Source organism: Bos grunniens, chromosome 28 (assembly GCF_055505025.1).
Source record: "Bos grunniens cultivar Pamir isolate PY7600 chromosome 28, Bosgru_T2T1.0, whole genome shotgun sequence".
Lineage (NCBI taxonomy): Eukaryota > Metazoa > Chordata > Mammalia > Artiodactyla > Bovidae > Bos > Bos grunniens.
Window position 1 is genome coordinate 40,143,119 of NC_141192.1, and position 25,985 is coordinate 40,169,103.

A 25,985-nucleotide genomic window follows, 5' to 3' on the forward strand; every position below is an offset into this window, starting at 1 on the left:
AAGGGAACCCCCTTACACTGTTGGTGGGAATGCAAAGTAGTAGAGCCACTATGGAGAACAGTGTGGAGATTCCTTAAAAAACTGGAAACAGAACTGCCATACAACCCAGCAATCCCACTGCTGGGCATACACACTGAGGAAACCAGAATTGAAAGAGACACGTGTACCCCAATGTCATTGCAGCACTGTTCATAATAGCCAGGACATGGAAGCAACCTAGATGTAGATCAGCAGACGAATGGATAAGAGAGCTGTGGTACATATACACAATGGAATATTACTCAGCTATTAAAAAGAATGCATTTGAATCAGTTCTAATGAGGTGGATGAAACTGGAGCCTATTATACAGACTGAAGTAAGTCAGAAAGCAAAACACCAATACAGTATATTAATGCATATATATGTAATTTAGAAAGATGGTAACAATGACCCTATATGTGAGACAGCAAAATAGACACAGATATAAAGAAAAGACTTTTGGATTCTGTGGGAGAAGGCAAGGATGGGATGATTTGAGAGAATAGCATTGAAACATGTATATTACCATATGTGAAATAGATTGTCAGTCCAGGTTTGATGCATGAGACAGGGTGCTCAGGGCCAGTGCACTGGGATGACCCTGAGGGATGGGATGGGGAGGAAGGTGGGAGGGGGTTCAGGATGGGGAACACATGTATACCCATGGCGGATTCATGTCAATGTATGGCAAAAACCACTACAATATTGTAAACTAATTAGCCTCCAATTAAATAAATAAATCTTAAAAAGAGAGGATGTCTGTCCTCCATGTCAGGGGTGTGTGTGGACTAAGAGGAAGACTTCATGGGCATGAAGAGCGGGTCAGCCCGAGAAAGAAGGAAGGACCCCTGTCCCTGCGCATGGGAAAAGGGGAGTGAGAGGGCACTTTGCTGACTCCAAAGGGAAGAGAAGAGGAAGGCAGAGAATGCTTTTCTCACTGCTCTGGAATTCTTTGGCAAACTTGATGGGAAGAATCAGGAAAATAACAGGTGAAGCCCTGGAGCCTTCAGGACCCCAGAGACGCCCTGTGCCAGCCCTGAAAACACTGATCTGAGAGCTTGGAGGAGCCCTTGGTGGAGACTGGACACCTGGAGGTGGGTCAGTGGCCTGCCTTGTCTCCTGACTGCTCCGCTACAGCTCTGCAGCCCCTGAGAGGCTGGGTGCCTTCAGTTCCTTCTAGATGCTGCTCTCCAGGTGCTGGACCTTGGCTGGGGCGGAGACAGAAGGAATGCATTTTAATGTCTAGGAGGGAGAGACCTGTGAAACTGAAACCCTTCTCTGTACCTGGTATAACATTAACCCCTTCAGCCCATCTGAGTAGTTACAAGTATAATCTGAGCACACTTGACTCAGTCACTTGTATTTTTGATTTTAAGCAAAATGAACAATTTGTCCTTATCAAATAAGGCACTCGGTGAGTTAAGGGATCAAAATCTTCAGGGAGCAGTCTTGGAGTCCTTTCCTCGGTCCAGCTTTTGGAAGCCATCAGCAGATTCTCTTGGAGGCTGAAAAGGCTGAATATACAGAGGTTTCCTTCCTTGTGTAAAATACATGATGCTTCTATAAGGAAGGAGACCTCAGTCCCAGATCACCGTGCTGCTCACAATGGGAACACATATTCCCTGCGTCTCCTCTTTGCCCTGGGTGCAGTGCCTCAGTTGTTGGCATCTGGGCTGATAATCCAATTAATTGTGAAGTATCTTGCTGTTTTCCTTTCGAGCCATTTTTCTCTTCACTGAGGCTCAGTCCACTAGTTGATTTGGTTTCTTATGCCATATTGACACATCCACAGGAGACACAGATTTAATCCCTGGGTCGGGAAGATCCCCTGGAGGAGGATCTTGGCAACCCACTCCAGTATTCTTGCTTGCAGAATCCCATGGACAGAGGAGACTGGTGTGCTACAGTCCATAGGGTCACTAAGAATTGGGCATGACTGAAGTGACTGAGTTCACATGCACTCCCTCCCTTTTAAACCATTGATTAAATAAATATTAATAAATATAATCTCTATAGTTATTAAGTATTGTATTGAATTCAAAAGTAGCAACATGTGATTAATGTTCCATCTTATAAAAATCCTGTACTTAATTTCATTAAAGATGAAGTTAATATATTCTTATAGATGTGTACAATTTCTTTGAAATGCCCCCTCAAAATCAATGCTGGTACATTCACAGGCAAGATTTCCAGGAGCCATCAGGTGCTTGCCTGTCCACTGGTGGAAATGATCCCAGAGTACCATGTCTATCCAGCTGGACCTTGGGGGGGCTGGCTATGTAAGTTCTGGAATGCGATCCTGTTCTTCCACACCCAGCCGTGGAATGACTTGGCTCTCTGATCTTTTGCTCAGGAACCCTGGAGCACGCAGCACATCCCGGCGCTGTTCTCAGCTTTCTGTGGCCTCTTGGTTGCACTTTCCTACCATCTGAGCAGGCAGAGCAGCGACCCCTCAGTGCTCCTGTGAGTAACACACACACGCACACACACATACACACATACATACACACACACACACACACAGAGCTGTCCACTAGCCCTGCAGCATCACCCTCTCATCCAGTGCTCAGGGTGCTTGAACTCTTTCCCTGTTAAACCGGCTGGTCCCTGGGTGATGGTGGGAGAAACCCAGGACTAACCAGAAATGAATGAAAACCAGAGGTCAAGTTCAAGGACACACTGAACCTTGGCCTTGGTGCTTTTGGAGTAAAACTCACAAAGCCAGGGATAGATATCCTCTTGTACCCGGGCACTGTCTTTGACTTCCCGTGGGGAGTTGTGTGAGAGGCACCAACCTTGACAAGTAGTCTGTCTGAGTCCATGAAGTGGCATCACTGCCTTTATACCAGGACTATAAAGTCTACCCTGGGGAGACTAGACTTGCATCTCTAGAAGGAAAGGTTTTGTTTTGTTGCTTTTTGTTCTTAGTATGGCCAGTGCCCTCTGGATTTAAAGTGAAGTCTGTGCCAAAGTTTTAAAATGTGTTTAATAATAACCCTTAATCACTAGAAAATATACCTTCAAATCTTTCCTTTCTTTGTATCTTTTAAGTCTTTGATAAATATGCACTTTGGACCTGAAAACCCTTCAGGTGATGCCATCATTTCGGGTACCAGTCAGTCAATTCAGTGAGGTAGCAACCATCTCATTTGACCACATTTACAGGAGATGCAGAGACCTAGATTCGATCCCTGGGTAGGGAAGATCCCCTGGGGAAGGAAATGGCACACCCACTCTAGTATTCTTGCCTAGAGAATTCCATGGACAGAAGAGCCTGGTGGGCTACAGTTCATGGAGTCACAAAGACTTGGACACGACTGAGGGACTAACACAAGGGAGATACTGACTTAAGTTATAAAAACGGATATAAGTGTTTTGGGGGAGCAGAAAAAATGATAATTTTAGGCTGTCAGGTGCAGCAAGATGTAAGACATGGAAAATCGGAAAATTTAAATATCATTTGCACAGATTTTCTTAACAAATATTTTACCATATTGAGGCCTGGCTGAAATAAAGAATCTCTGTGAGCTTAGCTAGCTCAAGTTGGTCAATGGTACCCATACCTGCTGTGGACAGCTTTAATCTGGATGGAATTTGAAAATCCACCCATTGTCTTTGTGATCACCTGCACACACTCCTCTTTTTCTACATTATGAACAATTTAAAGGAGAGAACACTGGCTTTTTCCTTTGTGAGTGTGAGATCAAAGGTGAAGCTGTTTCCCTCAGACTTTGAAATAGGCACATCTTTTTTTAGACTAGAGCAGTATTTCTTGAATTTTAATATGATGGGAATCACCTGAGGATCCTGTTACACTGCAGATTCTGATTCAGGTCTAGAGTTGGGCCCGAGATTCTGTATTTTTTTTAAGGGACATATTTTGAAAAGTAAAACCTGTGTATTTTTTCCATTTTCAGGTCCTTTATTCACTGCAAATTGTTTCATAAATTTTTACATCAAAATCTAGAAGAGTTAGCTTCAGACCCTCTGCCCATGAAGATGAAAGATTCCGTGGTAAGATATTTGTGCTGTGTAATGTATGAGGGAGCATCACTTGACTTGGTGTGGAGTAGACTGTTGAGCCGCCTGCTCAAGGAAAGCAGATGCTGTGCACACCTGCCACAGGTGTTCACTTGATCTAATGCAATTTGCCTGCATATTCAAATGATCCACCTTCAGACAGCTCCACGCACTACAGGCCCCAAATAGCAGGCAGCATGGGCATGAATAAAGCTTGCCCATTAAACGTCCAGCCAAACTGCATCCTCTCTGCACCTTCTGCCTCTGTCTCCTGCTGACATTCTTTCCTGTGTATTTTGATTCAAGGTTGACATCTGCGCATCCTTTGGGAGGGACCCTTGGGCTTTAGGCTTATGGCTAGGATGTTGGGGGCTTTCCAGGTGGTAAAGAACCCACCCGGCCAATGCAGGAGATGTAAGAGACCTGGGTTCTATCCCTGGGTTTGGAAAATCCCCCAGAGGAGGGCATGGCAACCCACTCCAGTATTCTTGTCTAGAGAATCCCATTGACAGAGGAGCCAAGGTGGGCTATGGTCCATATGATTGCAGAGTCAGACATGACTGAAGTGACTTAGCATGCATGCTAGGATTTTGTGGAAGAGGCCGCCGTATTGGTTGGAGCACAGAAGAGGAAAAAGAAGGAGGAAATGAAGGAAGAATGAAAATAAAGGCTGTAAAAGAATAATATTGCTTCTTTGTTCACCAGGAAAATGGCTTGGGGGCAGTTTCAAACACCCTTTGAGCAGGTGTATCTCTTTGGTATCAACTTACAAACCTTAATAGTTTGAAAAGCAAAGCTCATTGATTAGATAATCTCCCACTTGAGTACTGAGCTTGGAGCAGTCTGCTGCCTCCCAGTCTTGCTTTTCCTGTATGTGTTTTTTTTATTTGTTTTTTTCTTTAGGAATAACAGATCAAACGAAAACCATTTAATGGGATATTGATTGCAAGCTCCTCCAGCCAGGAGATGAATCTCATTTGTCCTGGTCTCTGGGCTCTAGTCCATGGGAGTGCAAAGAGTTGGACACAGCTTAGTGACTGAGCACGCACACAGGCACCACAGCACCAGTGCCTCAGGCCTAGGGGGTGCTCAGTGCGTTCCACTGAATTTAGATGAGTTAGATTGCAATTCACCATTTTGAGACAATGTGCAAGAATTATAGCCAACACGATAGCATTTAAAAGAATTCATACTCAGACCTCTGTGTCTTTGAGTGTGGTTAGTGTTCAAGCTAAAGCATTGAGCATTGGTTACCGCAGGGAATCAAAACACAAATCACTTACTAGGAATAAGGGTTTGTTAATTATTGAATTTAATGTTTACTTCCAGTTTTACTGAGATATAATTGACATTCAGCACTGTGTAATTGTGTCATTAATTTTAGGGCTGAGACACACGTAAAAGTGGGGGGTGAGGTGAAGCTTCCGGGACTGATGAGGGGCCAGCAAACAAAGAAAGAAGACACTTGACATCCAAATGTAGTGTCAAGAACCAGACCTCTATTATTTATATCAGGAAAATTACAGGGATGAGATCAAACTCACACTCCCAGGTTAGTTTCTATAGAAGTGGTAGGGTGGCCTGAGTCAACCCAAGAGTTTCCCATGGATATCTGTGAAATAACTCTCCCCCCTTGGTTTCATGAATGATGAAGATGTTTTCTGATTTATTGCAGTAAAACAATCTGTGAGTTACAATGAAATCCAATGAGAAATTTGCCTAGCATACACAGATAGCATTTCATTAGTATGATTAGCTGTGATGGGTTAGGTGTTGCCTCACTTGATTTTAGTATTATTTGAAATGCTTCATACAATGTAGAGCACATAACTTGTAGGTGATTTAATATGATGTGTGTGTTCATGTCTCTGAAAATATTTCTCATCTAATTATAATATTTTAAAGGGACTTTAAGATTCAGCTTTTATAGTTTTTTTGTGATGTAATACCATTTATTTCCTAGTGCAAGGAAATTTCCCTCTTGATTTTGTTTCTTTATGTCTCTCTCTGGCTGCCAACTATGGGGTCGCACAGAGTCGGACACAACTGAAGTGACTTAGCAGCAGCAGCTGGCTGTCTTATTCTCTTTCTCTTTCCCTATGCCTGTCTGTCTGTCTGTCTCTTTCTCTTCCTTACATTTTAGTTTATATGAGAAGTCCCTAGGAAACATGATACTCTCAGTTTTCCAGCCCTTCCTCCTATTCTGATTCACTTGGCCTGGGGAATCTACAGGTTATGAGACTGTCCACCCAGGTGATTTTGATCAGGTGCCCTACAGGCTGCTTTAAGGGACACTGATCTAGAAATGGAGATACCCAGAGCTCTAGCAGTGGGTTTACTCCATATGAGCAACACAAGTTATGCTCACAGTTTATTACCACAATTCAGTAGTTAATAAAATGTAAACTTTCCCAGAGTGGTTTGCCTGGTTAGTCTTTTTCCGTATGCTTCGTTAGCATGGTCTTTCCATTTTTACCCTCATTTTCATCACTTTCAACATTTTTTCCCATCACATTCAGATTTGTTACTTTTATGACATCTAGAAACAACAAACAAAGTTATCTAAATTTTATGTATGTTATCCAGACTACTTCTTTTAAACAGTTGGTTGTATCATCTCGGTCTCTTGAGTCCAGTGCTGTCTAAATCTGCTGGGTTTCTAGTGTTGGACCAGGGCTTCTTAAGTTTCTTTTTAAAGGTTTGGGGCATGAAGTGCTACATAAAATGCCACAGTGAATTTAAAATGTTCTGAGATCTAATATAGTTATTAGCTAAACACATATGAGTTCATCATTAAAATAGGCAACAAAACTTTGAGTGTTGTTTTAGAAGTTCTGGCAAGTATAGGTCCTGAAAGAGAAAAAAAAAAGTAGGTTATCAATATATTATTATATGCATGCAAAATGCATAGAAAGCTTATGTCAACTATGATAAGAAAATTCATAAATACCACCAGAGACATAAATGGTTAGAAAAGCAAAAGCATTCTAACACATTAGAGGTAACCGAAGAAGACATGACGAAAACATGATTGAACTCACAGTAGTAACAAAACATATCAGTTGATAATAGAAATTATTTTAACAAGTAGTATCAGAAATAGAGGAAGCTACAGCAGTCTATTAAAATGTAAATGAAGTCTGAAAGTGGTGATAAACAGATATAACCTGATTTTTCATGAGAAGCCTGAAATTTATTAAATGTCAAATCTTTCTAATAAATTTATGGATTTAATATAGTTCAAAAGAGTTCTAAAGGAATTCTATTCAAAACTTGGGGAAATAATTCTAAAGGTTCATTTAGAAGTGTAGAAGTTAATAATAGTTTTAAAAATCTGAAAAAGAAGAATAAGAAAGGAATTTAGCACTTTGAGGTGTAAGAGTACATTATAAAGATTGAGTGATCAGAAAAAAACATGCAACTAATCCAAGATTAGAGGGTGGGATTAGTGAATCAGTTAAACACAGAGAGGTGACAAATTATTTATATGACTGTGTGATGTGAGAATTAAATGTCACAATCAAGAATTGATTGTTCAATGTATGATATTAAGGTAGTTGTTTAGCAATGGGAAGGAAAAGAGAATTGTATGTGCTAATCCCTCTTTAAACACTAAAGTAAGTTAGAGAGAGGGGAAGAGGGATCAAATGAGACTTTCCCATCTCTGATATTATGGCAGACTAAATTATTACAATCACATCCTGTTGATTACTACTGAAAATTCTGAATAAAATATAAAAAACTTTTTCAGGAGGATGGGACTAACACATACACTCTACTCTATAATAAATAAGACAGATAATAAATAAGGATCTACCATATAGCACAGGGAATGATACTCAATAATTTGTAATAATCTATAAGGGCAAAGAACCTGAAAATGAAGATTTATATAAAATAAAATCACTTTGTTGTACACCTGAAATTAATGTGACATTACAAATTAACTATATTTCAATAAAATAAAAGGAAAAATCTTTCTCAAGTGTGACTAAAAATTTGTTGAAATAATAAGGAATTATTAAGTCAGATGAATGAACAGGGAATCTTCACATCTACCTAATCAGGGGACATTGAGCCTCAGTTTTCAGCCCTCCAGCTGCGGGGAAGAGAAGTGAAAGCCTGCCAAAGTAGCCACAAAGGGGAGATGATTCACTCATCATGCTGGAACACCAAGCCCACACTGAGCGGAAGGGTGAACCAGAAGGAATCTGTTCCACGCTCCGCTCTGCCAGGGGAATGAAAGCAAATTCTCTCCAGGATTGAACTTAACAGCAACAAAGTAATCATTTCCATGGATTTTCAATACCAATTCTAACATCTGAATTGCACAGTTCAGTTCAGTGGACCAGTCATGTCCGACTCTTTGTGAACCAATGAATTGCAGCACGCCAGGCCTCCCTGTCCATCACCAACTCCCGGAGTTCACTCAAACTCACGTCCACTGAGTCGGTGATGCCATCCAGCCATCTCATCCTCTGTCGTCCCCTTCTCCTCCTGCCCAAAATCCCTCCCATCAGAGTCTTTTCCAAGGAGTCAACTCTTCGACGAGGTGGCCAAAGTATTGGAGTTTCAACTTTGGCATCAGTCCTTCCAAAGAACACCCAGGACTGATCTCCTTTAGAATGGATTGGTTGAATCTTCTTGCAGTCCAAGGGCATCTCAAGAGTCTTCTCCAACACCACAGTTCAAAAGGATCAATTCTTCAGCACTCAGCTTTCTTCACAGTCCAACTCTCACATCCATACATGACTACTGGAAAAACCATAGCCTTGACTAGACAGACCTTTGTTGGCAAAGTAATGTCTCTGCTTTTCAATATGCTATCTAGGTTGGTCATAACTTTCCTTCCAAGGAGTAAGCGTCTTTTAATTTCATGGCTGCAGTCACCATCTGCAGTGATTTTGGAGCCCAAAAAAATAAAGTCTGACACTGTTTCCACTGTTTCCCTATCTATTTCCCATGAAGTGATGGGACCGGATGCCATGATCTTTGTTTTCTGAATGTTGAGCTTTAAGCCAACTTTTTCACTCTCCTCTTTCACTTTCATCAAGATGCTTTTGAGTTCCTCTTCACTTTCTGCCATAAGGGTGGTGTCATCTGCATATCTGAGGTTATTGATATTTCTCCCAGCAATCCTGATTCCAGCTTGTGCTTCTTCCAGTCCAGTGTTTCTCATGATGTATTCTGCATATAAGTTAAATAAGCAGGGTGACAATATACAGCCTTGACGTACTCCTTTTCCTATTTGGAACCAGTCTTTTGTTCCATGTCCAGTTCTAACTGTTGCTTCCTGACCTGCATACAAATTTCTCAAGAGGCAGGTCAGGTGGTCTGGTATTCCCATCTCTTGAAGAATTTTCCACAGTTTATTGTGATCCGCACAGTCAAAGGCTTTGGCATAGTCAATAAAGCAGAAATAGATGCTTTTCTGGAACTCTCTTGCTTTTTTGATGATCTAGTGGATATTGGCAATTTGATCTCTGGTTCCTCTGCCTTTTCTAAAACCAACTTGAACATCAGGAAGTTCATGGTTCACGTATTGCTGAAGCTTGGCTTGGAGAATTTTGAGCATTACTTTACTAGCGTGTGAGATGAGTGCAATTGTGTGGTAGTTTGAGCATTCTTTGGCATTGCCTTTCTTTGGGATTGGAATGAAAACTGACCTTTTCCAGTCCTGTGGCCACTGCTGAGTTTTCCAAATTTGCTGGCATATTGAGTGCAGCACTTTCACAGCATCATCTTTCAGGATTTGAAATAGCTCAACTGGAATTCCATCACCTCCTCTAGCTTTGTTCGTAGTCATGCTTTCTAAGGCCCACTTGACTTCACATTCCAGGATGTCTGGCTCTGGGTCAGTGATCACACCATCGTGATTATCTGGGTCGCGAAGATCTTTTTTGTACAGTTCTTCTGTGTATTCCTACCACCTCTTCTTAATACCTTCTGCTTCTGTTAGGTCCATACCATTTCTGTCCTTTATTGAGCCCATCTTTGCATGAAATGTTCCCTTGGTATCTCTAATTTTCTTGAAGAGATCTCTAGTTTTTCCCATTCTGTTGTTTTCTTTGCATTGATTGCTGAGGAAGGCTTTCTTATCTCTTCTTGCTATTCTTTGGCACTCTGCATTCAGATGCTTATATCTTTCCTTTTCTCCTTTGCTTTTCACTTCTCTTCTCTTCACAGTTATTTGTAAGACCTCCCCAGACAGCCATTTTGCTTTTTTGCATTTCTTTTCCATGGGGATCGTCTTAATCCCTGTCTCCTGTACAATGTCACGAACCTCCATCCATAGTTCATCAGGCACTCTAGCTATCAGATCTAGTCCCTTAAATATATTTCTCATTTCCACTGTATGATCATAAGGGGTTTGATTTAGGTCATACCTGAATGGTCTAGTGGTTTTCCCTACTTTCTTCAATTTAAGTTTGAATTTGGCAATAAGGAGTTCATGGTCTGAGCCACAGTCAGCTCCTGGTCTTGTTTTTGCTGACTGTATGGAGTGTCTCCATCTTTGGCTGCAAAGAATATAATCAATCTGATTTCAGTGTTGACCATCTGGTGATGTCCATGTGTAGAGTCTTCTCTTGTGTTGTTGGAAGAGGGTGTTTGCTATGACCAGTGCCTTCTCTTGGCAAAACTCTATTAGCCTTTGCCCTGCTTCATTCTGTATTCCAAGGCCAAATTTGCTTGTTACTCCAGGTGTTTCTTGACTTCCTACTTTTGCATTCCAGTCCCCTATAATGAAAAGGACATCTGTTTGGGGTGTTAGTTCTAAAAGGTCTTGTAGATCTTCACAGAACCATTCAACTTCAGCTTCTTCAGTGTTACTGGTTGGGGCATAGGCTTGGATCACCGTGATATTGAATGGTTTGCCTTGGAAACGAACAGAGATCATTCTGTCATTTTTGAGATTGCATCCAAGTACTGCATTTGGGACTCTTTTGTTGACCATGATGGCTACTCCATTTCTTCTGAGGGATTCCTGCCTGCAGTAGTAGATATAATGGTCATCTGAGTTAAATTCACCCATTCCAGTCCATTTTAGTTCGCTGATTCCTAGAATGTCAGCATTCACTCTTGCCATCTCCTGTTTGACTATTTCCAATTTGCCTTAATTCATGGACCTGACATTCCAGGTTCCTATGCAATATTGCTCTTTACAGCATCGGGCCTTGCTTCTATCACCAGTCACATCCACAACTGGGTATTGTTTTTGCTTTGGCTCCATCCCTTCATTCTTTCTGGAGTTATTTCTCCACTGATCTCCAGAATCATATTAGGCACCTACCGACCTGGGGAGTTCCTCTTTCAGTGTCCTATCATTTTGCCTTTTCATACTGTTCATGGGGTTCTCAAGGCAAGAATACGGAAGTGGTTTGCCATTCCCTTCTCCAGTGGACCACACTGTGTCAGACCTCTCCACCATGACTCGCCCGTCTTGGTGGCCCCACATGGCATGGCTTAGTTTCATTGAGTTAGACAAGGCTGTGGTCCATGAGATTAGATTGACTAGTTTTCTATGATTATGGTTTGTGTGTCTGCCCTCTGATGCCTCTCGCAATACCTACCATCCTACTTAGGTTTCTCTTACTTTGGACGTGGGGTATCTCTTTATGGCTGCTCCAGCAAAGCACAGCTGTTGCTCCTTACCTTGGATGAGGGGTGTCTCTTCACAGCCTCCCCTCCTGACCTTGAACATGGAGTAGCTCCTCTCGGCCCTCCTGCACCCACGCAGCCACTGCCCCTTGGACTCAACCCCATCAATTTATGAATATAGTTTAAAGTTGCTGCCAACTAGAAATCACTCATGACAAAGCAAAAACAAAAATACATGAATCCTCTATAGAGGATTCCTTCCTCCTCAGTCTCCCCATATTCCCAAAACCGTTTTTCTAAGGGATGTGAGCAGGTTCTGATAAAAATTTAAATCTACACAGAAAAACAAAGAGCCAGAAGAAATAGATTTTCAATCACTTCAGATAGTAGAATTATCAGATACAGATTTTGAAACAACTCTACTTACTATATTTGAAGAAATAAAAGGGTTAATATTTAACAGGCTTCCCTGGTGGCTCAGCTGGTAAAGAATCCACCTGCAACATGGGAGATCTGGGTTCAATCCCTGGGTTGGGAAGATCCCCTGGAGAAGGGAAAGGCTACCCACTCCAGTATTCTGGCCTGGAGAATTCCATGGGCTGTATAGTCCATGGGGTTGCAAAGAGTCTGACACAACTGAGTGACTTTCACTTAGTATTTTAAACCATAGAAAGTATTTAAAATGGTCCAGTATGTTTGAAAGAGAACCCAAAATACCTAAACAAAGTAAAGCAATTAAAGTAAACACACACACACACACACACACACACACACACATGAGAGATTAGATACCTCTGAAGGGAGAATTAGTATCCTGAACGAGCAAGACAGAAGAAAGTATCCGAAATTCAACAATGATAGACCAAAAATTAGGATATATATATACAACAGATGCAGAGATGTGACAATGGAATAAGAAGATCTAATGTATCTATATATCTCTCTGTCTATATATATAAAATCAGAATTCCAGAAAAAGGGGAGAGAGACTGAAGCATAATGAATGTTTGATGAGGTAATATCTGAGTATTTACCATAACTGATGAAAGACCCTGATCAGAGATTTAAGAATTCTGGTGAATCACAAGGAGGATAAATTAAAGAGGAACACACACTGAGCAGACTGTAGTGAAATGCAGTACACCAAAGACACAGACCATCTTACATTTGTTAAACAAAATGAATAGATTACATTCAAATGAAGGACAGCCTGAATGCTACCTTACCAAGTGGAATAGTAGAAAACAGAAGACAGTTTGATATGTTTAAAGTTCTGTAAAGCAAGTAACTGGCACACTAGAGTTTGATGCCCAGTGAAAATATCTTTCAAGAATAAGGAAAAAATAAAAATATTTTAGAAAAATGCTGAGAGACTCTCAGGGAATGTAATTCTGAAAGATAGTCTTCAAGAGAAAGTAATCTCTGATGGTCTAATTTATAAGAAAGCACAAAGAGAAAAGAAAGTAGCAGATGTGTTAGTAAATCTAAGTAAATTTTAACTGTATAAAACCGTGGTGAGTGTATGGTTGGCTTAAAAAATGTGAAATATAATTGACATATGTGACTACAGTAACATATAAGTTTGGATGGGAAGGGAAATGGACACCAGGACTTGTTAAGTTCTTTGTATGTCCAGGAGATGAATTAAAATACTGATTAAATTTAGACTGTGATTATTTAAGCTTGCACAATTGATTGTTTAGTATAACTACTAAAGGACTAGAAACAGAGCATGTAAGCTCCAACCCTGTATGAAAGGAAAAATAGAATAAAAAATGGTTTTTACTAAGTAGAAAATTATAATAGGACTCTTTTGTCACATTGTCCTTAAAAATCCATTTCAGATGGAATTTTGCACCTAAATATTGGATGACAAACCCTGAAAGCGCTTAGAATCATAATAAAGGAGATTAGCTTTATAATATCAGGGTACAGAAAAAGTTTTAACAAAACTTCAAATTCATTAAAATTATCACTTTTGATTTATCAAATAATACTTTCTTCAAATAAGACTTAAAAATATAAGCTACAGAATGGGAAAAGATTTTTAAAATATGTACAGTTGATGAAGCACTAGTGTTATGATGAATATAAAAGTCCCATAAATTATAAGAAAACCAGATATCTCAATTAAAAATGGGCAAATCTCAATGGCCAAAACATGACTACATATGCAGTCTAATTAATAATCAGGAAATTCCAAACAAGTTATCATTTTATACCAACCAGACTGACAAAAAATTGAAGCTCTCATGATACTGCTGCTGCTAAGTCGCTTCAGTTGTGTCTGACTCTGTGCGACCCCATAGACAGCAGCCCACCAGGCTCCCAGTCCCTGGGATTCTCCAGGCAAGAACACTGGAGTGGGTTGCCATTGCCTTCTCCAATGCATGAAAGTGAAAAATGAAAGTGAAGTTGCTCAGTCGTGCCCGACTCCTAGCGACCCCATGGACTGCAGCCCACCAGGCTCCTCCGTCCATGGGATTTTCCAGGCAAGAGTACTGGAGTGGGAAATACATATCTACCCTAGAGCAAATCTTGCACATTTGTACACAGAAGATTGCTCATCATAGCATTTGTCATAAGAACCCCAAACTGAAGCTGCTGGAAATTCCACCTACAGTAGAATGGCCTTTGTTGCAAAGGAAAATAATTTACTAGAGCTATAAACGGTGAATTTTAACCACTTAAAAAGTAGCCATTTATATTTGCCCATTTTTAATTGAGATGTCTGGTGTTCTTATAATTTATAAGATATCTCTGATAGCTCAGTTGGTACAGAATCTGCCTGCAATGCCAGAGACCCTGGTTCACTTCCTGGGTGGGGAAGATCCACTGGAGAAGGGCTAGGCTACCCACTTCCATATTCTTGGGCTTCCCTCGTGGCTCAGTTGGTAAAGCATCTGCCTGAAATGTGGAAGACCTACGTTCGATCCCTGGTTTGGGAAGATCCCCTGGAGAAGGGAATGACTACCCACTCCAGTATTCTGGCCTGAGTCCATTGGGTCACAAAGAGTCAGACACAACTGAGCGACTTTCACTTCACTGTATTCATCATGACTCTAGTATTGAGCAGAGGAAACAAGATACAAACGTATACATACAGTGTGGTGCCATCTATCAGATAAAAATAGGCAAACTCAGCTGCTTATTCTTTGCATTGCCTTTCTTTGGGATTGGAATGAAAACTGACCTTTTCCAGTCCTGTGGCCACTGCTGAGTTTTCCAAATTTGCTAGCATATTGAGTGCAGCACTTTCACAGCATCATCTTTCAGGATTTGAAATAGCTCCACTGGAATTCCATCACCTCCACTAGCTTTGTTTGTAGTGATGCTTTCTAAGGCCCACTTGACTTCACATTCCAGGATGTCTGGCTCTAGGTGAGTGATCACAGCATTGTGATTATCTGGATTGTGAAAATCTTTTTTGTACAGTTCTTCTGTGTATTCTTGCCACTTCTTCTTAATGAACTTCCAGATGTTCAAGCTGGTTTTAGAAAAGGCAGAGGAACCAGAGATCAAATTGCCAACATCTGCTGGATCTTCGAAAAAGCAACAGAGTTCCAGAAAAACATCTATTTCTGCTTTGTTGACTATGCCAAAGCCTTTGACTGTGTGGATCACAATAAACTGTGGAAAATTCTGAAAGAGATGGGAATACCAGACCACCTGACCTATCTCTTGAGAAACCTGTATGCAGGTCAGGAAGCAACAGTTAGAACTGGACATGGAACAAAAGACTGGTTCCAAATGGGAAAAGGAGTACGTCAAGGCTGTATATTGTCACCCTGCTTATTTAACTTATATGCAGAGTACATCATGAGAAACGCTGGGCCGGAAGAAGCACAAACTGGAATCAAGATTGCCGGGAGAAGTATTGATAACCTCAGATATGCAGATGACACCACCCTTATGGCAGATACTGAAGAGGAACTAAAAAGCATCTTGATGAAAGTGGAGAGTGAAAAAGTTGGCTTAAAGCTCAACATTCAGAAAACAAAGATCATGGCATCCGGTCCCATCACTTCATGGGAAATACATGGGGAAACAGTGTCAGACTTTATTTTTTGGGGCTCCAAAATCATTGCAGATGGTGACTGCAGCCATGAAATTAAAAGACGCTTACTCCTTAGAAGGAAAGTTATGACCAACCTAGATAGCATATTGAAAAGCAAAGACATTACTTTGCCAACAAAGTTCTGTCTACTCAAGGCTATGGTTTTTCCAGTGGTTATATATGGATATGAGAGTTGGACTGTGAAGAAAGCTGAGTGCCGAAGAATTGATGCTTTTGAACTGTGGTGTTGGAGAAGACTCTTGAGAGTCCCTTGGACTGCAAGGAGATCCACCCAGTCCATCCTGAAGGAGATCAGTCCTGGGATTTCTTTGGAAGGTATGATGCTAAAGCTGAAACTCCAGTACTTTGGCCACCTCATGTGAAGAGTTGACTCATTGGAAAAGACTCTGATGATGGGAGGGATTGGGGGCAGGAGGAGAAGGGGACAACAGAGGATGAGATGGCTGGATGGCATCACTGACTCAATGGACGTGAGTTTGAATGAACTCCGGGAGTTGGTGAGGGACAGGGAGGCCTGGCGTGCTGCGATTCATTGGGTCACAAAGAGTCGGACACGACTGAGCGACTGATCTGAACTGATATTAGGTATGAATATGCAGAAATTGAAATGTCAGTAACTTGCTACTAATTTTCCATCACAAAAAATTGTGTAGTGAGCAGGCACAAAGGAAAACAAAGCAAAGTTAGACCAAGGAATGTTACTAATACTGCAGATACATGGAACATGGCCTGTTAGCTCGGTAGGGTACAATGTTGGCTAACTGACAGAGCTAAAAGCAGTATTAGGGGATCATTAAGTTTTTTCTTTCTACAGAATCCAATTAACTGCAGTACATAATTACTGAACATATTAAGGTATCACATTGTTATCTGAAAACTCTAAAGTCATCAGTTTAAATATATCAATATATCATATCAAAAAGGAATTGTGCCTCTTAAATAATTATTTTGAATGTTACCTGCCAGAAAATCATATAGAATATACATCTATTTCCCCATCGCCTCCCTTCTTTTCTTTCTGTACAAACCATATGCCTGTTTACCTACATTCCCTCCTTCCCTTTATCTTTTCCTGTCTTTTTAAAATTAAAATGTGGAGTTTCTTGCAAGTCATGCTGCTGGTTTTCTGACTGAATTGTCATCCAAAGTGACAGGAAGAAATCAGGAGGACAGTTAAATGCAGTAAAAATGACCTGAACCATCTGATGAAAAATCTACATGGTTTGGTTGGGATAATCAATAATACAATGAAGAGATCCACTCTCAACATCAATTTGCCAATTAGCTGCTAAAGTTGCTTTCCACTTCCTATCTCAAAAGTTTACAGTTCACACTTTACCCGTCTTTATTAGACCTGGGCATCTTGCATCTGATCTGTGATTGTCAAGAAGAACTTTATGCCTCTTACACGTGTAGAAAATCTTCTCTCCCTGGCTAGTGGATGGGAGCATGCTGCTGCTAAGTTGCTTCAGTCGTGTTGTGTCCGACTCTGTGTGACCCCACAGATGGCAGCCCACTAGGCTCCCCTGTCCCTGGGATTCTCCAGGCAAGAACACTGGAGTGGGTTGCCATTTCCTTCTCCAATGCGTGAAAGTGAAGTCACTCAGTCGTGTCCGAACCTCAGCGACCCTATGGACTGCAGCCTTCCAGGCTCCTCCGTCCATGGGATTTTCCAGGCAAGAGTACTGGAGTGGGGTGCCATTGCTTTCTCATGGCAGTCTGCATTTCCTCTTGCCCCCTTCTGCCTTAGTTTCCCTGATATTCCCCACATGGGAGGTGCTGAATGGTCCATGCAACGTGTGCCATTGGGAATAGATCAGGTAAGTGACGGTCTGAAGATGAAGTGTATCCAGGGGTTAAGATCCTGTCACCCGATTTACCTGGTGACCCAAGATTGCTGAGAGAAACACAGATGAGCAAACTGTACAGTTGTTTTCTGTTTACAGAAGGATATCTTAAAATCGGATCTCATCATCTGCTCGGTGGCTGCTGTTCTGTCCTTTGCAGTCAGTGCCAGCACTGTGTTCCTGTCCTTGCGAGTATGTATCCATTTGGCTTTGCACTCTTCCCCTCTCCTCATTGTCTGTAATAAACAGAGCCCACTGTGCAGCTCCAGGCTACTGATAGGTTAGTGGAGCCAGAGAAAGAATAGCAAAGAATAGAGAGCGTGGAGGAATATATCCAGGTGTGTTGAGTTATGTCTGAGATGAGTTTTGGCCCACAACACAAAGTTGAGTCACATGTTTTACCCCTGCTGTTTCCCATCCAGGGAATTGTTTGGCTAGCATATCTTGTAGAATCCACCATGAGGATGGTCAACAGTCATAAAACAGGACCACAGCTCACTGCTAAGAGTGGAGAAGGGAGGACTCACCAAATCAGGAATGAGATGGAAGTCACAGAGCCAAAAAGATTATCGGAACATAATTTTCAGTTGGAAAAACAACAGTATAGTGAGCCAGATGGGATTTCTGGCTAGAGGTTCTCGCGGACATTTGCTGTCTCACTTTTCTATCAGTGAAGAAAAGTCTGTTAGCTAAATTTGTTATTCTCCATCTCATCTTTAAAAAAAATAACAACAAGCAAGAAAAAGTATTCTAATGGGCAGAATATCTCAGCCTTTTGTGCACTCCGTCTTGGTGGTTCTCAATGCAGAGACCAGTTTCAAGTGCTGCGGGAGAAATTTTCAGAGGCCTGAAGAAAGAGCTGAGTTTGGCTGTGTGTGCTTTAGGAGGAGCAGGGAAGGTTCTGGATTATTGACAGGCATCCTTCCCCACGCTTCCAGCTACACACTGACTCTTATCTTCTTCTGTTGCAGCCTTTTCTCAGCATTGTGCTCTTCGCCCTGGCTGGAGCCGTGGGGTTTGTAACCCACTACCTGCTCCCCCAGCTGCGCAAGCATCACCCGTGGATGTGGATTTCACACCCCATCCTTAAAAACAGAGAGTATCAGCAACGGGAAGTGAGAGGTGAGTAAGGTATCCCTCATACAAATAGGGTGTGGTGAGAGGTCTGCTTTATACTGAGAGTGTGCACAGCTGTGCAAATGCACTTAGTGCTGTGGAAATGTACCCTTAAATATGGTGATGTACGGATTACTTTATGTGTGTGTATTTGTTGTGTTAGTCACTCAGTTTTGTCCAACTTTTTGCAACCCCATGGACTGTAGCCGGCCAGTCTTCTCTATCCGTGGGATTCTCCAGGTGAGAATACTGGAGTGGGTTGCCATTCCCTTTTCTAGGGGATCATCCCGACCCAGGGATCAAACCCAGGTCTCCTGAATTGCAGGCAAATTCTTTACCATCTGAGCCACCAGAGAAAAGTGTATTTCACTGCAGTAGATAAAGGAGAGCATGTGTACCTTGAAGTGTACATTAATGTTCCCGGAACAAGAAAGTTGAAGTGGAGTGAATTAGAAGTCTGTTTTATGAAAATGATTGGTTGTTATTATTGAGGAAAATTTCATTTATATCATTCAGACCTGAACGTTATACTGTTCCACTTTCAGCTTATGGGGGACCAAGAATAGAATCACTCAATTTGCCTTGTCATCTTCCACAGAACCAGAGGTGGGATGTAGCAGAGGCACCTTTGAATTTTGATCCATGAACCCTTGAAATTTTGTTGAATTTGCAGTGCTCACCTAGAACTAGACCCACAGCCCAACCTGGACTTGACTGAGCAGTTTCCATGGCTGACTCTGGCCACCATTAAGTAACAGCCTGGTCATTACATTAAGTAATGACCCTAACAGTGTTTGAGCTTCTAAGTAAAACAGTCAGAAATTTCCCTGGTAGGTCTCTCCAGGCTCTGATTGAACAGATGGCAGATGGATTGATTTATCCCCATTTTTCAGATATATTGGGCACGGTTTATAGCTATAGTTTGTAACTAACCCATGATGCTAAGTCTGCACAGAACCATCTAGCTCACTGGAATTTCTGCATTGTTAAATGAGTCATCTGGTCATCTCCACCTTCAGACAGGAGGGTATATGAGTAACACCAAGGTTTGCTGACTCAAACTCATAGTTTTCTGACTCAAGGTTTGCTGGACTCCGCCAGGTTTGTCATCAATAACTCCAGTAGACTAGTACTGAAATGATTTAGTGTTGTTTCGAAGACTCCTAAGAACTCAGGTACCACAGTCCCATATGTTTCCATTGCAGAAAGAATTTAGCAAAAGGCAAAGAGGTAAGAAGTGGTTTATTAGAATAGGATGCTTGTGAGGGTTACAGGTGAGTACGCGAGAGGATGCCATGGCCAGAACTTACTGGGCTACAGTTTTAAAGTCAAAGGAAAAGTGGAGAGGGTAGAAGATCTTTGTTATTCTTGAGTAGATGCCATGCTTCCATCATCAGTTCCTCCCGCAGGTTGGGCAGGGGAGTTTTCTTGTCCCTACTAGGGACACAAATGATTGCTTTTTGTGTGTACAGAGAGCACAGCCTAACTTTCTGAGCTCCCTGGGCAGGATGTGGGTCTCAGGCCTCCATTGTTTTATTGTTTGGGGGCAAGTCTCATGATTCTGTTGTGTGTTTTTGCCGCTGAGCAAGCCTGCTTGGTTTTGTGGTTAAGCAAACCTGCGTTCTTGAGTGATTGTTAATTTACAGGGGTCTCCCATATTTTTTTACTTACAATCCCCTAGTGAGATTAACCATTTAAGTACCCACTACATCTCTTCACTCTTTTCCTATCAGTGTGACCAAAGTAAAAGGGCAGAGGGGAATTAATTTAAGAAGAAATAAAATAATCACTTATGATGCTGCCAGGAATAGAGACCATGTCTGAGTGGCTGCCAGCAGCTGCCTTAATTTGAAACAGTGACATCAGTAAAACGGGGTTTTGCTTAGAGGAGAGACATGGCCTAATGGACCTGCTGCCAGCATAGGGTTTAGAAGGCAGTGGAGGCAGTTCAGACTGTCCTGCCTTTGGGTGTTTATTATTCCCACTTACAGCACCAGTGGCTCGCCAAAGATCAAGCTGCATAATACGGTTTTCAAATGCTGTATTCAATCTTGTGTGCTGCTGCTGCTACATAAATGCAAATTACTATCAGTAATATAAAAATTGAAGGAAGATGAGCTCAGAGTAGGTGCAGGTGATAATGGTCAGTTCACGTTACATCCACCTAGACAGAAAGTGAAGGAAGGTAGCAGCGTTGGTCAATCAGTCATGTCCAACTCTTTGCAACCCAATGGACTGTGTAGCTCACCAGGCTCCTGTCCATGGAATTCTCCAGACAAGAATACTGGAGTGGGTTGCCATTCCTTTCTCCAGGAGATCTTCCTGACCCAGGGATCAATCCCAGGTCTTCCTCATTGCAGGCAGATTCTTTACCGTCTGAGCAGTCCATCCAAACCAGTGTCTGCATGTGGGTCAGTCAAGCAACATGAAGAAAAGACGAGTTTCTTTAGGACTTCTGCAGTGTCAGGGTCGCATTTGCCTTTCGTTTCCTTAACTTATTATTGAAAGACTAGGTTTTGTTGACATTAGTGGAGTATTGTTTCGGCCTCAGTGGTAAGTAGTTGATGGGGATTTGAGGTCAGATGCTTTCAGTTGGGAAACTGCATATCTATATCTGTATCATCGTTTCTATGCCTGTACCTAGATACTTAAATTCCTTTGGGTTGAGGACAGAGAACTTGACAGGAGAGAGAAAAATAAGACAGATCAGTGTAGACTCCTCTTGTTGTGGCAGTTCAGAGTGTGCAATTCAACACTGAAAGATAAGAGTGAGTTGTGGAAAACTTGGAATTTGTGTGTGTGTGTGATTGTTTTTTACCCCTGAATCTAAAAGAACCCAGCCTAGGTTGGAATCATTTAGATATTTTAAATCTGAATGATCTTTTCAAGACAAAGTTCAAGAGCGAGAAAGGAGAGTGTGTTTGTATGCTGATGTCCCCTCTTGGAGGACTGAGTGGGTGGGCAGCTCTGGGCCTCTGCCCTTTACGATAGGCAGAAGACATTCCCCTTGGTACCATGGGCTTCAACAGAGGCTTGGTGGATATGCCTCACTTGCCTACATTAGCTGTTTATAATCTACCTGAAATCCAGCCAAGAGTAATAGATTTAACACGTCAGGCTCGTAATGAAAAACAGATTGCATTTCAAAATTGTGTGTTAGAAGGAAAATCCAAATACTTAAAATGTGTTAGTATGAAAGTATTAAAGACCATTTACCTATTTTGATATCATCCACAGCCTGTTTTCTCGCTTCCTCCTCTTGGCTGCCTTTCTGCCTTTTAGGTATTTCATTCTTCATTCCTTCTACTAGCCAGAAAACATGCATAGGAAATTCAAGCTGATCACATACCTTTAATGTGAGAATGTGTCAAATCTTCTTTCTCATATGATCACAGAATGTTTTGGAAAAGCAGAGCAGGGCTGGTAGTACTGTGGATCCCACTGTGATCCCTGGTCGTGCAGTAGACATAGCTAACAGAGAACAGTCCTAAAACGGGCCAGTGGCAGACTTTACCACTCAGTTGGAATTGGCATGTGAGACAAGGCCTGAGTGTTGTGTGTGTCTTGACATCTATGTAATACTATGCCACCACTTTACTGGGAGGAAACTGACACCCAGAGATGTCAAGGGACGTTGACCCAGGTCCCACTAAGTTTGTGGCCGGTGAATGATCAGAACCCAGGTGATCTCACTCCCTCTGGTCATATACTATTTCTGCAACCTATATTGCTCTCAGTGCACTGGGAAGATGGTGTGCCAAAAAACACACAAAAAAGCAAATAACAACAAAACCAACAACCAGTAGAAGGCTCAGACCCTGAGTGAGCAGGTTATAGTTAACTTCATGTCCATTGGTTGTATGCATGCTCAGTCGTGTCTGACTCTGTCTTTGTGACCTATGAACTGTAGCCCGCCAGGCTTCTCTGTCCGTGGAATTTTTCCAGGCAAGAATACTGCAGTGAGTTGCCATTTCCTTCTTCAAGGGATTTTCCTGACCCAGAGATCAAACCTGGGTCTCTTACATCTCTTGCATTGGCAGGCAGGTTCTTTACCACTGAGCTATCCGGGAAGCCCAACTGGCATGCCCATTGGTTAAGCTGTTCTAACTGGTTGGTTCTGTGTATTAAATGGAAATAAATGAGATTTTAAAATTAAATGTTGGATTAGGATCTGGAGCATGGTAGGTATTTAATAATATTGATGGAATGAATGAATGACTGATTGGTGCTTTGTAAATTCACTGAAGGAAGAGTTCCCCACAGACAGAAAAAGCCCAGAAGTAAAGGCTTGTTTGAAGGACTCTAGTCTATGTGTACGGAGAAGGCAATGGCACCCCACTCCAGTACTCTTGCCTGGAAAATCCCATGGATGGAGGAGCCTGGTGGGCTGCAGTCCATGGGGTCGCTAAGAGTTGGACACGACTGAGCGACTTCACTTTCACTTTCCACTTTCATGCATTGGAGAAGGAAATGGCAACCCACTCCAGTGTTCTTGCCTGGAGAATCCCAGGTACATGGGAGCCTGGTGGGTTGCCGTCTATGGGGTCGCACAGAGTCGGACACGACTGAAGCGACTTAGCAGCAGCAGCAGCAGTCTATGTGTATAATAAGATGCATACATAGAGACTCATCCCACAGCAAAATATGGTTGCAGGAAAAGCTTAAGCTGTAATTTTTGGATGCATTAGAATAAATGGATGAAAGGTATAGAAATCATTAAAATATCAATTGAAAAATCTCATTTGCATTTTAATTTAACCAAATTCACTATTATAAAGCTAATTCACAATTGAGTCCTCAGTTTGTAATCCTTAAATGAGATTTACTGTGCATTTTAACAAATCTTGCCTGTTGATTTGCAGATAGACTGGTTTCTCCATGTGAAAGACTTGGTTCTGATGGATGCTGCTTTTTCTAATGTGTTTTTCATTTATAATTCCCTGGTGGCTCAGCTGGTAAAGAATCTACCTGCAGTGCCAGAGACCTAGGTTTGATCCCTATCAATCCCTGGGTTGGAAAGATCCCCTGGAGAAAGGAATGGCTGCCCACTCCAGGATTATGGCCCGGAGAATTCCATGGACTATCCATGGGGTCGCAAAGAGTCAGACATGACCGAGTGACTTTCACTTCACTAATACATACTGTTAAAAGCCAAACAGGACAAGTTGTGATGAAAAGCAGCTGTCCCTGGTCAACTTTTTCCTGTATGATTCGTCTTTACTTTTGACTCTAGGTCTTTCTTCTGGTATTTACCATAATTCTTCCAAATAATGTGCATGTTCTCATCTTTGTTAATATTTCAGATTTGCCTGTCTACTGACTTTCTGTTATGAATAATAAAGATCTCTCTCTTCTCTTTCCTTATGTATGAACATTTTCCCCTACTCCTTCCTCCTAATATGATTTTTGTTGAACATATATTCCGTTTTTTTCCTAATCATATATGTGTATGTCATATAGCAAGTCTGATTGTTCATGTCTAGTTCGGTAGTGTACCATGCTTGCATTTCCTTTCTTGTTTAGATTTCTGTTTTTGCATCTCCTAGCCTTTCCAATTTCTGTTCTGTTTTTGTGTCTCCTGCCTTTCCAATAACTATGTAAAATATCTCTCGACTTAACTTTCCACACAGGCACACTTGAAAAATACTCTTTTACTTCCATCCTTTCCCAGACTCCCTCTGGAACCTGTTTCAATTGTTCCTTGTTTATTCCCTTTGAATGAAACACATCCTCTGGCTACTTCAGGGGAAGGGTGCATGGTAGGGAAATGTTTTGAGACTTCATCTATCTCAAAATGTTTTCATTCTACTTTGCACTTAACGGAGAGCTTGGAGTGTGTAGCTTGTGAGGGGTAAGCACTTCTTTCGGAATCCTAAGCTAATGTCCCATTGTTTTCTATCTCCTGTTGCTGTTGGTGAAAAGTCTGATGTCTTCCCGGCTCCTGGTCCTTTATATGTGACCAGATGTTACCATGCAGGAAGCTTTTGGAAAGTTTAGGAGGGAATTAAACTGTCATGGCCCAGAGAACAGGCTCTGAACAAGGCAGGGCTCAGATCCTATCTCTGTCCCTATTAGTGGGGCTTAACTTTTGTGATTCATCTATGATGATGGGTTCCTACAACAAAGATTGATTGGGGGATGAAATGAATCGAGGCAATACACATAAAGCATTTGGCAAGGTCCTTGTGCGGCAGACTGCACTCAGTAAGCACATCCTGCTGCTCCTCTTCTCCAGGCTTCTGCATTCAGTTATTTTACACCTTGTTTTGTGCCTCATTTCACCCACTGTGCTATAAGTTGGCGACCCTTTATGATCTGGATAGACATGTTGTGAAATTTTTGCCGGCAGGTGATAGTACTGCTAAAATGACCTAGCTTACAGAATTTCCATGGGGATTAACTCCAACCAGATAAAATCTTTTGAAATGTAAATAGCGCTAGAGGAAAGAATAAGGCATGTCTGATTTTACAACCTAAAGGCTGTACTGGGGTCTATGGGACGGTCTCATCTTCACGTGTGTGATGAGGAAACACTATGGTTCTGGAAAGAAGGATGTATCCTTACCCCCTTTGTCTCTCTATATAGAGAGATGCTAGCATCAAGAGATAGAGACCTTGGAAACCCTCCAATGCCTCTTTAATTCAAAATGACTCAGATGAACCAGTGCCACCTGAGAAACAGTCTCATTTGCTACGGTGCTTCTGAAAGAGTGTCACAAATGCCACAGAAGTGGCTAGGGCTGATGTGTCAGAAAATCACCTGCCAGCTGGCAGCCTGCCTTATGTATTGCCAATGTTCTTATTATTTTCATGTACCTTCTCTTCCCTTCCTCTTCTTTCCCTTCTTGCCTGGTTCTGCTTCTTCTCCTCTCATCTTCTGGCCCATCTCCCCCCAGTCGACTGGGGAACTTACCTTCCTGTGTCAGTCTGCACAGGCTGGAGGGGGCTGCCGGGGACTGGCAGTGGAACCAGGCTTACACAGCAGCAGGAAGACAGACAGGTGGAATCCAGTGTTCTTTGCTCACAGGGGAGCGAGGCAGAGGGAGTCTTGGAGAAGCACAGGCCAACCCCAGGCAGCATTAAGAGAGAAAGGGTTTGGGGACAGAGTTCAGCCGTCAGCTGCCAACCTCAGACTCCCACTCTCTCTCCAGCAAGCCATGGAATTTTTATCAGGTGCCCCCTGGGGTTCTCCTAGACTGCTGATAAATTTAAAACAATGCAGAAGTAAAATAATTGGGGAAAGATTAAAAAAAAAAAGACTAACATTGAAAATTAGCCAGTCTTTTTGTTTGGCTGCTCCATGAGG

General features: G+C 41.9%; 1 protein-coding gene across 3 annotated transcripts in view; it reads left to right on the forward strand.

Moving 5' to 3' along the window:
* The window catches only part of PCNX2 (pecanex 2), a 311,410-nt gene that overhangs the window by 126,253 nt on the left and 159,172 nt on the right, over positions 1-25,985 (forward strand). For all 3 annotated transcript variants that reach the window (XR_015156551.1, XM_086381075.1, XM_086381076.1), the window contains 4 exons: positions 2,373-2,482; positions 3,937-4,033; positions 17,663-17,755; positions 18,535-18,685. Coding sequence is in view for 2 of the 3 variants with exons in the window: in XM_086381075.1 (XP_086237201.1) it covers positions 2,373-2,482; positions 3,937-4,033; positions 17,663-17,755; positions 18,535-18,685 (451 nt within the window). In the remaining variant the exon portion in view is untranslated. The remainder of the gene's footprint in view (positions 1-2,372; positions 2,483-3,936; positions 4,034-17,662; positions 17,756-18,534; positions 18,686-25,985) is intronic.